At 41.8% G+C, this 15,370-nt stretch overlaps 1 protein-coding gene across 3 annotated transcripts in view; it reads right to left on the bottom strand.

Annotated features, from left to right (window-relative positions):
- Positions 1 to 1,341, bottom strand: part of ENTPD7 (ectonucleoside triphosphate diphosphohydrolase 7) — a 50,360-nt gene extending 49,019 nt beyond the window's left edge. Inside the window, exons 1-2 of one of the 3 annotated variants that reach the window (XM_045854343.1) lie at positions 1,222 to 1,341; positions 723 to 815 (exon numbers count right to left, since the gene is read on the bottom strand). In XM_045854343.1, coding sequence (XP_045710299.1) covers positions 723 to 730 — 8 coding nt within the window. In that variant the 5' untranslated portion in view covers positions 731 to 815; positions 1,222 to 1,341. Of the gene's footprint in view, positions 1 to 722; positions 856 to 1,221 lie in introns of all 3 variants that reach the window. The other 2 variants (XM_045854342.1, XM_045854344.1) reach the window with 2 other exon arrangements.
- Positions 1,342 to 15,370: the final 14,029 nt, after the last annotated feature.

The following is a 15,370-nucleotide window of genomic DNA, read 5'->3' as shown; positions in this document are numbered from 1 at the left end:
TTCAACTGATTTTTAAAATACTTAAATGGTAATATATGCACATTGTTTTAAAAAAATCAGTTTAAAAGGATATATAGTGGGAAGTGTGTCTTTTGCCTTAATGCAACCATTTCCCTCTTAGAGGCAACCATTACTACCAAGTTTGTGTGTTTTTCCAGGGATATTTTATATATACACAATCACAGAGATATGTCACATGTGGTAACAGATCCATGTGTGTGTGTGTCTCTCCATTCCTTTGGTTTTACACCACACACATTGCTCTGTGCCTTTCCCTACTTACTCTATTTGACAACTGTCCCATATCCACAGAACCACATTAATATTTTCTGAAAGCTTCAGAGTATTATCACAATGTATGGATAAGTGTATTCAACTGTGAAGGTCACTTTCTATATTGATTCATAAGGACCGCAGTCTGTTTTCAAAGTTCATTGCAAAAAAGAAAAAAATCTTTGTTTAATCTCAAGGAGATCAAACAGCCTCCACTCAGGTGGAAATACGTCAAGAACATTACAATCTAGCCCTTTGCGACCTGAGCCCGCGGTTATGGGCTGGAAACTTTTGTCTCTGCCCTCGAAAGAATGCAACTTTGATCTTTGCAACCATATGTTCAGATGCAAAGTCCAGATGCAGTCCTATCTTCACTCACGTCTCAAGGCCCCTCAACCTGCCTGCCACCCCCAATGAGCGCCAGCTGAAAAGAAAGTATATAGCCTTACCTAGCCATGGGGTCCCTTCAGCGGTCCCGCCTGTCACCTCCTTTTCCTTTTGCCCTGAGAAGGTGGTCTCCTTGTCCCAGGCATTTCCTGAGCCTGAAAAGAGTTGGTTGGGTTTCAGGCTCACCTTCAATACCTATGAGAACAGACCTCGAGAAGGCCACGGTGGCTACACACTCCCCAAACTCCCATTCCAGGTACGCCCGCTGTCGTTCCTGGCACCCAGAGGACCCTAACCCGGCTTCCCTGGAGAGAGGGGTTCTCGAAGGCCAGCAATGTCCCGAGGGAAAGACAGTACCCAGGGGGCGGGGTTGAGGTACCCCCTTCCCGTCCCTCCTGGCTATCGTTTCTGGCGCCCAGAGGACCCTAACCCGGCTTCCCTGGAGAGAGGGGTTCTCAAGGGCCAGCGATGTCCCGAGGGAAAGGCAGTACTCAGGTGGCGGGGTTGAGGTACCCCCTTCCCTTCCCGTCCCTCCTGGCTCCACAGCCCTCTAGCACTTACACTCACCGGTTGAGCGGCCCTCTGGCCCCTCCGCCACCTCTGGGCTCGGTCCACCGCAAAACCCCGCAGTCTCTAGCTCTGCCGGAAAAAGGCCTGCGCCCTCGGCGGCGCCACGTCCCCAAGGAAACCACTAGTAGCCAATGACTGACAGGGGACCCGCGGATAGGAACCCGCCCTCCATCGACCATCAAACCAGTTTCGTTGGTCGCACGTCTGTCAACCAGAGTGACCAATACCCAAGAGGGGTTTGCCCGCCCCAAGATCTTGAGTGCACCCAATCCGGAAGGGCGTCGTGCATTGGCCCCGCCTGGAGGGGCTGGCAGAGAGCGTACAGGTGAGTGGTGCGGTGACACTCTGGGGTCCACGGGAGAGGGGCGGGCCTCGGAGTGCACTGCCCCTCTCTGCTGTGCGAATTCTCCACTGGCTGTTTTCTCCGTGGCTCCCCTGGTTGGTGGGTCTTGGGGTGTCTGCGTCAATAGTGCAACCTTGTCCACAACCTATCGGAGGTTTTGTGTCCACCAACCCTGCCCGGCAGAATGGCAGTTCTACCACCTCAAACCTTTCTTATTGCTTCCCAAACTGATACCTCGGCCTCATTGTCTTGTCCCGTGAGAAAAACATAAAAATTCGGCACAATGACGTCTACACCAAAGCGTTTAGATCCATTTATTCAACATTAATTGAATGTCTACTGTGTGCCAGACATTGTGAGCAGCTGTTCTTCCCCACCCGGACCTTACAGTAATACATACAACCGTAATACTTCCTTAATGCTATTTTCTTGCTTACACAAACTGTTTCATTTCCAGGGGGAAGCCAGTTGGAAAGGGTCAAGTCCGAGTCCCTACAAACGTGGCACATACGTGGCCATGTACGAGCCGAGCCGTCAGTGCAGCATATTTTGCCTGCTCCTTACCTACGTTATTCTGCTCCAGCACCGCACCTCTGGTTTCCACCCTCCTAGGTTTTGCTCGTTGTGTCCGCCGACCCCCCAACCCCTCCAATTGCCTTGGATATTCTTCCCTAACTTTTAGCCAGGCCAACTCACAATTCATCCCTGAGCACTCCGCTTCAGCGTCACCTCTTCTAAAAAGCCTTACTTGATCTACACCCCCTTTATACATGCCTATTGTTTTGTTCACCACATTAAATTACAAGTATATTTATGTGCCTTTCTGTCCAAATGACAGAATATCCTTGAGGGCAGGGACTGTCTGCTTCCATATCAATGCTGGGCACCACCTGGCACATAAAACCACTAATATATGTGAACTAATAACTGCGGAATTAAATGAAGACAAGCTGAATGATAACAAAAAGAGGCTATTTATTCCATGCCTGCTATAACAAGGCAGTCAGCTGCTATCACTTGTGCCCGGCAGACTCAAAGGGTGTTAGGGGAGTGGAAAAACTAAAAATGAAAAAAAAAATGGGAGAGGAAGGGGGTTTTAATGTGTGCTCTGATTTGAGAGAATGAGCTTGAGGAAACTAGAGGCAGACTAACCAGGAGCAGAGCATCTTGTGTAATTGTGTTGGGGGAGCATATTTGGCTCTCTCTAATTGGTCCTGAGTCGGAAGGGGAGGGGCAAAAAATAGGGAAGCAGACAGTTATTAACCAGTCGAGAATTCTGGGCTGATAGCTGCAGAGTTTGTGGGTCGGAGTTCTAATCATCACATACGGTCTGGCCATTGTCTGGTTTCTACATTCACTCTCTCATGACCACAGCTGACCCTTGAACATGGGTTGAACTGCATGAGTCCACTCATACATGGATTCTTTTCAACAGATATGTGCCATATTGTAAATGTATTTTCTCTTACAATTTGTTAAGTAGTTTCCTTTCCTCTAGTTACTTTATTGTAAGAAAACAGTATTTATTCATATAGCATACAAAAAAATTATTAATGGACTATTTATGTTATCTGTAAGACTTCTGGTCAACAGTAGGCTATTAGTTGTTAAGTTTTGAGGGAGTCAAAAATTATATGCAAATTTCTGATGCAGCAGGGTCAATGTCCCTAAAGCCCGTGTTACTCAAGGATCACCTGTATTGTCTTTTCCTTCCATGATCCTCCCAACCTAACTGGCTCTCCAACTTGCCTTTCTCCCTCAATTCTCAGTGTCAGTGTTCTTCTTTGTCCCTCAGTCCCTCCTGTTCTTCAAGGGGTACATTTTATCTGGACCCCCAAAAGCCACATTGAGTAAAACAGTTGCATAAAGTTAGGATGAACCACAAAATGATACAAATATCAAGTATTTTTATTATTCCAGAGCCCAACTTAGTGCCTGGAACACATAGACATGAAAAACACTCAACAAATATTTTAGCTTTTAAAAAAAATTCTTGTAGTCGTCTGCCAACTATGTAGTTCTAAGTCTAACCTATGTGTATTTCAAACTTCAGTGTTCCACCACATGGGAGATTTTTTAATGGAAATAGAATTCCTATTTATGTTTTAAACAGTACTTAATTCAGATAGTTTATGAACTATATTAACTTAGAACTTGAAGGTACATTGAAACATCTTCTAATTTACACAGGAGCCTACATTTTAATATCAACACTTTCTTTTTTAATATTGTGTTCTTTAAATATTTCACTTTGGATTTTAGAGAGAGGGTACAGGAGGGAGAAAAGAGGACAAGAAACATTGATGTGAGAGAAAAATGTGAAAAACATCAATTAGCTACCTTCCATATGTGCCCCCAAGGGACCGAACCCTCAACCCAGGCATGTGCCCCAACTGGGAATCAAACTGGTGACCCTCTGGTTCGCAAGAGGGTGCCCAAAGTGCCCAGAGTTCGGCACTTTGTCCTTATGCTATTTTTGTCAGCCTGGTTTGGACAATGCTTCCTTCGAAAAGTCCACATGCCCGCAGGTATTTGTAAAACATAATTCTTTACAAAAGCCTGCAGTGTTTATCTGATTAACGGCTCACAGGGCTAAGTTCTGACATTTCTAGTCAGATGGCTAAAAATATATATATAAATGGGCTGAGATCATTTCTCCATCTCATTTGCTGTAACTCAACATGTTGAAACAAATTACAGAAATCCGTATTTCAAAACAGGTTTTTAACTGCTTTTTAAAGGCTTGTCTACAATCATATTTGCAATTTTCTCTGCAAGTCCTTGATTCTACCTAGCCCTGAACAAAATCTGCCAAACCAGTCCTACACTAGACGTCACTCGTCTGCATTGCTTTATTTCTGTCATTAATTTTCCTTCTTTCCACACTCCATCAAGCCCTTACCTCTGAAGGAGTTTAAGTCATGTGGTCTTCACTCTCCCTTGCAAGTTTACTCGTCTCTATTCGTGTGTCTTAAAGGCACCTCATTGTCCAAGACCAACCTCATTTTCTCTTTACTTTCACCTTATCTACCCAAACCTCTTCTATACACATTACCAACTTTGATTAATACCCTGTGATTCACTCACGCGGGAATCTGCAAGTCATTCTAGAATCTCCTCCTTCTATTTCCTTTCACCATTCTATCCGATTAGTCACTAGGTGTTCTTAATTCAAGTTTCTAAAATCCTTGTTAATATCTTCTGATGAAGCCTGTTAACTTGCAGTCCTGCCTCCAGACCCATGCCCCGCCTAAGTACCCCTCCATTCTGATAACACTGGTGAAATGTAATTATACAGCTTCCTGTTTTAAAATCTTTCTGTGGTTCTCCATCCCAATGGGATATAGTCCAAATTCCTTGGCGTGGCATGGCAGATTTTGCTGACTACCAACCCAAAAAGCCAACAATCTCTCTTCCACCTTGTTAACATAATCCCAGTTTCACTTGAGTAACTACACTCCTACACTTGGCCATGTGCTTAAAGAGTGCTGGGCTCCAACCCCAGCCCCAAACTACGATTGGTCTGAGTCAACCATGGTGGCCCATTCCCTCACCTAATATTAAGCCTGGACATAGCATGCAATTCTAGGCAATGATATTAAAGGGAAGTCAGCTGTTGGGATGAATGAGAGGAGGAGAGAAGACATTTCTGGGAAGGGATTTCTCCATCCTGAAAAGAGTATAAGTCTTAAAAAGTTTACATACAAGAGAGAACAGAAGACCCCTTTTCTTCCTCCACAAGCAATTTTTAAAGATATGATGCCTGGAGCTGCTACAGCCTCTGACAACTACAGTGGGGGCACCAGCCTGGGAATAACAAGAGAAATACAGGAGAAACCTGGGTCCTTGAGAACGTCATTAAGCTGCTAAGTTAACCAACATGGGAGCAGTCCTATCTATGCACTTACTATCTGAGATACTAAATTCATTATTGTTCTTATTTTTAAGTCACTGGATTCAGGGAATTGTTGCCTGTGGTCTTCTAACTGATACATGTGGCTTATAATGCCTGATATAACCTAGTACCCAATATCTTCCAAGCACCCCAACAGGTATTCTTACCCACATCCCTGACATGTTTACAGTTCTCAGAATTATGCCTCTTCTCACCTCTGAGCCCTTGTGATTGCTGTTATTTCTGCGTAGAAGACTTTCTTTCATTTATCTACCGAATGAACTCCTGCTTATGCTTCACAACTCAGCTCAGAGACAACTCTTCGGTGAGCTCCCCCAGGCAGCTTAGGCACTTTGCTGCCTTTGCTCTTCAAGCACTTTGCTCACGTATACTTCCATCAGGGCAAGAATAATTGTTTCATAAGCTGTCAGCTGTGTGAGTGGGCCTGCTACCAGTTGGCCTGGTAGGAGGACAGAACATTTAGATTTTAGACCTCAGTCAGTATGTCTGGTCAGAGAAAGCAGCATCCCTTGGACTTAGCCAAAATGAGAGAGGTTTAGACTAAGGTACTTAAATTACTCTGCATAGTAAAATACAATAATTCTGAGCATTCCCTCTAGAGGCTGGATTTGGGGAGCTCTGGTAAGCAAAAGAGAAAAAAAAAGATAAAGGAAAAGAAAAGGGACCTGTGCAAAGCAGTGGCAGGCAGAACTGAAGAGCAGGGCCTATGACAGATTCCCTGTATTATCTGTCTATAGCTGTGTCACAAATTACACCAACACATGGTGGCCTGCACAAACAAGCACTGTTATCTCTCACAGTTTTCGTGGGTCAGGAATTTGAGAGCAGCTGGCTCACAGTCTCTTATAGGCTGCAGTCAAAATGTCAGCTAGCACTATAATTGTCTGAAGTCTTAACTGGGACTCAAAGACATACTCGTACTTCCAAGGTGGCATACTGCATGGCTTGCAAGTTGATGCTGGCTGTCAGGGGAGGCCTCAGTTCCTTTTTGCATGGGACACTTCCAGGGATGTCTGAGTGTCTTCATGACGTGGCACATGGTTCTCCCAGAGCAATATGGGGGGGGGGGGACGAGAACCTGGTGGAAAGTTCTATCCTTTTTATGACCTAGCCTCAGAAGTCACATATTGCTCTTTCTGTTGTCATAATGGTGCACATTTAAGTCCTGGCTGATGCTCTCCAGGGCATCAACAATACCAAAAAGAGAAGAAAATGCCAGAATCTCATTAGGCCATCCTGTCTGTTTGGTCTCGTTATACTGACAACCTAAGTGGGCACAATGGACTACAAGGAAGCAAGACAAAAACACACAGGAGGGAAAATCCCGGGATTCTTTTTCTAGGGATGTAATACATACATGCAAATAAAATGCCTCAGTGGGAAAAAAGTCACATATCTTTACTTCTGCCACATATTATTTGTTAAAAGCTAGTCACTAACTCTCAGCCCATATTTAAGGGGAGGGCAATTAGGCTCTACCTTTTGAAGGGAGGAGTAACAAAACAGTTTGTAGACATTTTACAGTCACCACAGTCGCCAAGACAAAATGGTCAAAGAAATTTCAAATAATAGTGTTGACATCTAGGGTTTAATTCTGAGTTTTGTGCTATGTCATAATCCTTTCCGTGACCCCAGAATTTTTTAAAAAGTTTGATAACACTACAGCCATGTGCTAGAGAACATTGAGGAATGAAGGGTAGCAGCACAAAAAGATGACAACAGCTGTGGGAAGTGAATTAACAAGTAGCATGATGGAAAATTTGACAATCACAGGAAATCAGTAGTCATTCAGAGAAGTGAAAGGCCATGCTTTGGGGGTGCCAGCAGGGGAGGCAAGGTGCAGTATGGGGAACTCTAAAATGCTCATAGTACAGGGACGCAGGCATGGGAGAAAGATGCTGACCTCTTCTCCTATTTTATTTGGGTTTATGTGGACACTGTCCCCATGAGTGCTCCTGTGCATTTGAGGATACCGACTCTGCCCCGCCTCCAGGAGTGAGAAACAGAAGCCAGGCCCCACACAGACAAACCTCTGTCCAGTGGCCACATCTGGTTTTCTAGCAGCACATGTATAGCTCAATTCCAAATAAAGAGGCATTTGCTAGGGCAAATGAGAAGTTCATTCGCTTTTGTTAGAGAGTGTATTAGGAAGCAACTTCCTCTCTCTTCCCCCCTCCACTCCCTAGATTCTTAACAACATGATTAAGCAAGCTACTGAGTCAGACCAAACCTGAATTTCATTTTATGTCTGGGCATCCAATTATTTGAGCTAATATCTTTTATTAAGTACATATGAAATGAGTACTAGTCTTTCGACTGTTTATATGTTTGACAATTTTCACAATCAAAATGTAGGAGGGGAAAACTAACATTTAATACTATCTTTCAACTACCAGGCTGGAAAAATTAAACTGTTTGATAATGTACTATGTTAGCAAAGAGATAAAAAGCACTCTGTTCTTCCAGATGCTCAGGCCCAAGATTGTGGGAGTTCTCCTTAATCCCTCTCTTGCTCCCAACCCCACCTCCATTCCATGAGCAAATTCTGTTGGCACCACCTTAAAAATGCATCCAGAATCCAGTCATTTCTCACTAACCTCACTGCTACCACCCTGGGCCAAACTACTACCATTTCTTATGCAAGTATAGCAGCAGCCTCCTACCTGGTCTTTCTGCGGCTACCTTCACGCCTTACAGTCCATTCTGAACACTACAATCTGCAGGATCCTTTCAAGGGTAAGCCAGATGGTGTTCCTCCAAACTCTCGTCTAGTCGCTTCTCACCTCAGAGTCAAAGCCCTAGTCCTCATAACAGCTTACAACATACACACCTCTTAACTCTCCAACCTCATTTCTCATTATTCTTCCCTTTGCTCACTTTACTCCAGCCACACGGCCTCCTTACTGTTTATGGAACATGACTGGTCCGCTCTCGCTTTACATCTTTGTGATTAGTGCTCTCTTCTCCAGAGACTTTATACACCCGCTCTCCCTCCCTAAAGCCTTGCTCTGCTACCTCCTTCAGTCTTTAGTAAAATATCAGCTTCTCAGTGAGACCCACTGTAATATTGTGATTTATAAGAAATACAGTCATTCAGATGACCTAAATATATTTCTCAGATATATTTCATTTTCACACACAGTTCTTGGCTCACAGCTCCCAGACCCCTTGGAATTTCCTGATGAGAGCAACTGGAGTGTCTCTTACGTTAACGAGGTGACCTTTGGACCCCACCCCAGGCTGGGAGCTGGTTGCCAGTAGGAGTCAACCATTCGGTAAGAGGATTGGAACAGCCTGTCCTACCCCTGACATCACAGGATGCGGGTGGGGCTGGAGGCTGAATCATCACCAATGGCCAATGACTTAGTCAATCTCAACACATGAAAAGGCAAAAGGACCACTCATTGGTCCTTCTTCTGAGAGTTTTCACATCGGGGAAACAAAATGCTCTGTGTGCCACCATGCAAGGCCCCAAGTGCCATGAGGACAGAAGCTCCTTCATTCAGGACCCCTCCCTATATATCTCTTCATCTGGCTGTTGATTCATACCCTTCGATAATCTTTGTAATAAATCAGTAATCTAGTAATCAAATGGGTTCTCTTGAGTTCTGTGAGCTATTTTAGGGAATTAATCAAACCCAGGGAGGGGGTCTTGGGAAACTCTGACTTATAGTTGTAGTACAGGTAACAACCTGAACTTGTGGTTGGCATCCTGAGTTGGAGGGGGGCATTGGAAGCTCTGATTTGTAGCCAGTTGGTCAGAAGCACAGACAACAACCCGAGTTTGCGACTGCTGTCTAAAGTGGAGGGCAGTCTTGTGGAACTGAGCCCTTTCCCTGTGGAATCCGATGCTACCTCTGGGTAAATTGTGCCAGAATGGAGTTGGATTCTCACACACCCTGCTGGTGTCCTGAGCATTGCTTGTTGGTGTGGGGAAGCCTACACACACACATACATACACAGACACACACATTGGAATTGCATCCAGGAACCCCTCTTTACCCACCCTGACCACCCTATTTAAAATTATAACTGTCCTTCCCACTCACACTTCCTGTATCACCATTTTCCTTGCCCAAACACCATTTTACATACAATGTTTTACTTATTGGTTTATTGTCTGTCTCCCTGCAACTAGAATTTACTCTCCATCAGAGCAGGAATTTGGCTCTAAAAATGAATAAGGAAGTTCTTTATATATGAGAATATCTCAAAGAAATATTGTTAAATAAAAACTGATAGCTAATGAAAAACTTCATATCACATATAAAAATGAACACAAAATAAATCATAGCCCTAAATGTAAGGGCTAAAACTATATAAGTTGTAAAAGAGAAAAATAGGAGAAGATCTTAGTGACCTTGGGTTTAACAAAGATTTCTTAGGCTCAAAAGCAAAAGCAAGATTCACAAAAGAAAAATGTAGTAACTTGATTTCTATTAAAACTAATCCAGGGGCCCTGGCTAGTGTGGCTCAGTGGATTGAGTACCGGCCTGCAAACTGAATGGTTGCTCCTTCAATTCCCAATCAGGGCGCATTACTTGGGTTGTGGGCCAGGTCCCCAGTTGGGGGCACACGAGAGGCAACCAATCAATGCATCCCTCACACACTGATGTTTTTCTCCCTCTTTTCCTTCCTCCCTTCCCCTCACTCAAATAAAATCCTTTTCTTAAATAAATAAAATCTTAAAAATAAAACAAACAAAGATCTGTTCTTCAAGAGACTCTGCTAAGAGAATGAAAAGATGAGCCACACATCAGGAGAGAAAAATATTTGCAAATCACAAATCAAAGAACTTGTGTCTAGACTATACATAGACTCATCAAAACTGAGTAAAAGAGAAAATCAACACAATTATAAATTGGACAAAAGATTTAGATACCTCACCAAAAAAGATACACGGATGGCAAATAAGCACAGGAGATGTTCAACATCATTAGTCACCAGGGAAACGCAAACTAAAACAACAATGACTTACCACTAATACCCACTAGAATGGCTATAATAAAGAAGACAGGCAATAATTTGCCAAGAATGTGGTGCCATGTGCTACAGGTCATGAGGACCCTTAAGCAGCTCTCTGGAGGACCTGAGGCCTCCTGCCAACAGCCAGCATCAACTTGACAGCCGTATGAGTGAGTTGCTGTGGAAGTGGATTCTCCAGCCCCCATCATGCCTTCAGATAACTGTAGCCCCAGCCAACATCTTGACTAAAACTTTATGAGGTACCCAAAGCCGTAACCACTCATCTAAGCTGCCATCAAATTCCTCACCCATAGAAACTGATGATGAATGAATGTTTATTGCTGTTTAACCCACAATGTTTTCTAGTCATGTGTCCTGGAGCAGTGGATAACTAATACAGAGCCATATAGGAGTAAAAGAAATAATATATACATCAGCGGGCATGTAATATAAGCCCTTCATAAAAGTTAGCTGTAATCGTTGTTGTATAGTGCATGCATGTCCTTTTTTACCAACGATTGCAACTTTCTTAAAAAGGAGAAGTACAGCTCATTCCCTTTTTTGGCCCTCTCTGCCTCTCCTCATCCTGCTCTGCCCTTTAGCGCACTGCCAGGCACACGTGTAACAGGAGTCCTGTAAGTAACTCTCAAAGGGAGGGATTTAAATCCAAAGGTGAAACAATTTATCTTTGTCTCTGTGAAGATAACTTTCCATTTTGTAAAGTGTCTGATTATCTCCTTTGTTGGAGCCCATGTAATTGCCTTGGCTCTGACATGCTAGTTTGTAATGAGTAAGCTGCAAAGGCAAGAAAGAAAAGGAGGTAATGAAGAAATGAGCACTGGATAAGGCAGAAGACCTGGTAAAAGGGTCACCAATACACCTGTAGTAAACAGAGTGAAAAATGGGAGTAGGGCCTGAAGAAAAGCCAGGAAGATCACACAGCTAACTCAGGGTTTCAAGGTTCATGGGTTTCAGGTCCACATTTGTTGCCATAATTAGTTTTTTGTCAATGCTGTTGTTGATAATGTTTGCTGCCTCCATAACCCTGGCTAGTTGCTTTGAGAATGCATCCTACATTTATAAAGAATTCCATACCACAGAGCATTAAAAATCCATGACAAGTACTTAGATAAATAAGCCATCCCCTGCTGAGAGCTTATCTTATTTGTATGTCAAGGACAACAGACATTACATTATTTAAGATTCAAGGAAAGTTTTGCAATTCTACTCATTCTACTTAAGGTATTAAAAATATTTAAATCTACTCTTTATCATACAATGCTCATCCAATAACTGAGTCACTCTGACATACCTGGAGTAAGGATGTCATCGTTAAGAGGAGAGAAGGCTTATTCGTGAGACAGCCCGAATTTGGTGCTCTAGCTGACCAACACGTTGCTTGCGCAAACGAGGGACGGGGAGCAGGCTTGGTCATCTTGGTTTCCAGCTTGGCGGTTAGGTAACACGATGGGATCCGTTTCTGTAATGGGTGGACAGACAGTCATCAAGGAAAAATAGTTAATAATAATTATAACAATAGTAACAATAATTAACATTTACTGAGTTCTAGCTATATGCCTGCTAATGTCTTGAGAACTTACTCTTTTTCTGATTTAATCCTCAAACAATCCAATGAAATGTATGTCGTGACTATTACATTTCACAGATTGGGTAACAGGAACTTAGATCAAGTCATGGAACTTCAGAGACCCTCTGTTTCCCTCTTTGTTCTGATGCTTTTCTGACAGAGATGAAGAAAGGCAGGATGAGTCAGACATAAGGCTGTCTGTTTCTTCCTTTTTATAATTTTAGTTAAGTCTTTTTGGTGGCTTATCACCCAGTAAGACAAAGTTTGTTGACTGTAAACAAAGACCTATTTCAATTATTTAGGCTATGTTCAAATCCCTTAAGACATTAAAGATGGGCAGAAATTGGTATTGTAAAAATATTACATACAGGTTTGTAATTTCATTTCAAGATTTATACAAGTTTAACATTATGCACTTGGCATCATTAAAAGAACATGTCATCATCTGGAGAAATTAATTTTAATTAAATGAAACAGTTTTCTAAAAGTTTAGGACATTGTATCCTAGATTACATTTTGGGGAAACTTTGTTTTACCAGGTACATAAGTAGAAGCTTTTAAGAGTGGAAATAAATAGGAAAAAAGAAGAGAAGGTTTTATATGACTATTAAGTGCAGTGTAAAAATAATTACTTGGGGGCATTATTTACAGAATTTACACATTTTTGCCCAGATAATGAAGATATGATAGAAATTAATGATGGGGGTAGAGAATGGGTAGCAGTGAGATTTGTGCCCAAATAAGAATGAATTTGTACTTAGCATATTGAATATTTTTTTTCTAACTATATCTGTTTCAACTTAATTTGAATGTGAAATGAACTGAAACTTCCTACTAGACAAGAACCAGTGAAGCTAAAGTAATTTTTCTGGATTTTTGCCCATGATCCAAAGATGACATTATGTTTGTTTCTTAGGTAAATGAAAATTAGTACTTTACTTTGTTTTTCCTTTTAGAAATAAGACCCTTTAGGAGAAAATTTAATTTAAAAAAGCATGGTGTGATTACAGTAACCACATCTCCAAAAAAGTTGTACAAAGGGAAACCGTTTATTGCTTCAAGGTTGATGAAACTGAAGTTCCAAAAGAAGATAGTCTTCGATGTACCTCAGTTAGATGTTTTATTGTTTTAAATAGCTTCACTGAGATATAACTCTTGTACAGTAAAATTCACCAAATTAAATGGTTTTTAGTATACTCACAGTTTTGTGCCACCATCGTCACAATATCATTTTGAAACACTTGCATCACCCAGAAGCAAACTTGGTATGCAGTAGCAGTCACTTCCCAGATCTTTTGCTTTGGCCCAAAGCAGATCTTCTTCAAGTTTACATGGGCAGCCTGGACATAGACTTTTGAGAGGATAATCAGATTATTTAGTTCATCTGCTAGATGCTAATCTTTTGTTTTTTAAATTGAGGTGAAAGTCACAGAGCATAAAATTAACCATTTTAAAGATGTTAATCTGTGAACACTAACACATACTTACCCTATACTTCTAGCAATAATTCACGATATAAAATTGACATCCAAGTTGAGACATAAATAAATGAAGAGTATACCCCTCAGCTCTTTCTTATTCCTGACCAGGGAAGGAGCATTGTACTTTGTAGCACATTATTACTTCCCCAGATGCATTTCTAAAAATCTTGAGTATCCTGGTCCCAAGATAGATGATATAGACTTTGCCATGAATGTGTCACCTGAATGAAATAAGGCTGTACCACTTTTAATAGCTAATTATTCTTTTTGCTTTGTTCTAAGGGGAATCTTCCTAAGAAACAATGTATTCTTTGATAAAAGTCAGGGGTTAGAATAGGTAATGTAAATTAAAAACCCACTGCTCCACCCTACTATATATATATACATGCACTGAATATTCCACAAAGACTAAAATACCCATTCCTAAAGCCATGTTTTGCCCTAAGAGAAATACATGTAAGTCAGAGAAGACATGAAGTCTACAGTTGTACTTGGATTAGAGAGAGCAATGGACTAGGTGAAGTATGGGTAAAGGCATACTTTTCTTTTGTAAGTGGAAGAACAGACTGAGAAATGGGAGGAAGGAAAGGAGAACTGCTTCAACTGCTTTTTCAGGAAGAGGAGTTTTAGGAAAGATGAAGAAGATGAGTAATAGCAAATTGGTTCCCTTGAAATTTTTTCCCACAGACCCCTTGGGAAGCCATCCTGTATCCGTTCTTCAGTTTGACACTGCTTCAGTATACAGTATCTTCTCCATCCCTCAGTCCTCACCAATTGCCCCATCTCTGAATTCCTACAGCTTTTATGATCTATTCTTCATAATTTCAGAAGCAATTTTTCTTTAAGCAACTATAAAGAAACCAGTCTTATTTTTATGTGTGGTTGCTGGAATCATATCAGCCTACACTATAATCAGACCTCATGCCTGGTCATGAACAATGGCAGTTGATGGAAAGAGGGTAATAAGCTGGAAAGAGCAGTAGGAACTTTTCTGAATCTTCAACAATGAAATTTTGTTAAGAACAAAGAGAGAAATGCATTCTGGGGAAGAACATGTGTCAGTTAGGATATACTAAATCAGCAGCTAGCAGCTATAACAAAGATTCAGACTAACAGCAATTACTTGAATAAGTCCTCTCATGTACTAGAACATGAGCAGTTCAATGGTACTATTGTTATCCAAAGGTAACAGGTTTCTTCTACCTTTTGCTAAATGGTTGGCATCTTGTGGGTATGCATTCTAGATGACAAGGGAGAAAATGAGAAAAATATTCAGAAGACATACTCTTTCCTTTTAAAGGCAGAACCCAGAGGTTTCATGTCACTTACACTCACTAGCCAAAGCTTAATCACACAGTCAATGCTAGCTGCAAGGGAAGCTGGGGATAATGTAGACTTCAGCTAGGAAGCCGTGGGCCCAAGCTAAAACTTGGGGTTTTGATTACTAAAGAAAATAAATGAGACTTGAGATTAAGACCACTAGTAATCTCACGGATAGATGAAAAAAAGAAAATGACAGGATCTAGGAGGGAGAATGTAGAAAACAACTGTCCTAGGAATACTGGAAAAAAGATTTGACAGTGCCTGACTGAGGAGTTGCAAAGTGAGGGAAGCTATTGAGGGTTTAGAAAGAATATTAGCAAAAGAAAGAAAGAATATTACCAAGAAAGTTGTTTCTTTGCTTGCTAATTTGTTTTTTTAGGAAGGTTTACTGCTTTTGAGATGCAGGATAGAGTGTGTGTAGATGTACTGAGAGGGGTATACCAGATAGTCAGAATTGATTAGGTCCTTGCTATTCAAAGTGTGGTCCAGGGTCTCGCAGCATCGGCATCATTTGGGGGCTTGTC

Source organism: Phyllostomus hastatus, unplaced genomic scaffold (genome assembly GCF_019186645.2).
Source record: "Phyllostomus hastatus isolate PE091 unplaced genomic scaffold, TTU_PhHast_1.1 phas_scaffold_1066, whole genome shotgun sequence".
In the NCBI taxonomy this organism is placed as follows: Eukaryota; Metazoa; Chordata; class Mammalia; order Chiroptera; family Phyllostomidae; genus Phyllostomus; species Phyllostomus hastatus.
The sequence above is the reverse complement of the archived record's forward strand: the minus strand, read 5'-3'. Positions and strand labels throughout refer to the sequence as shown.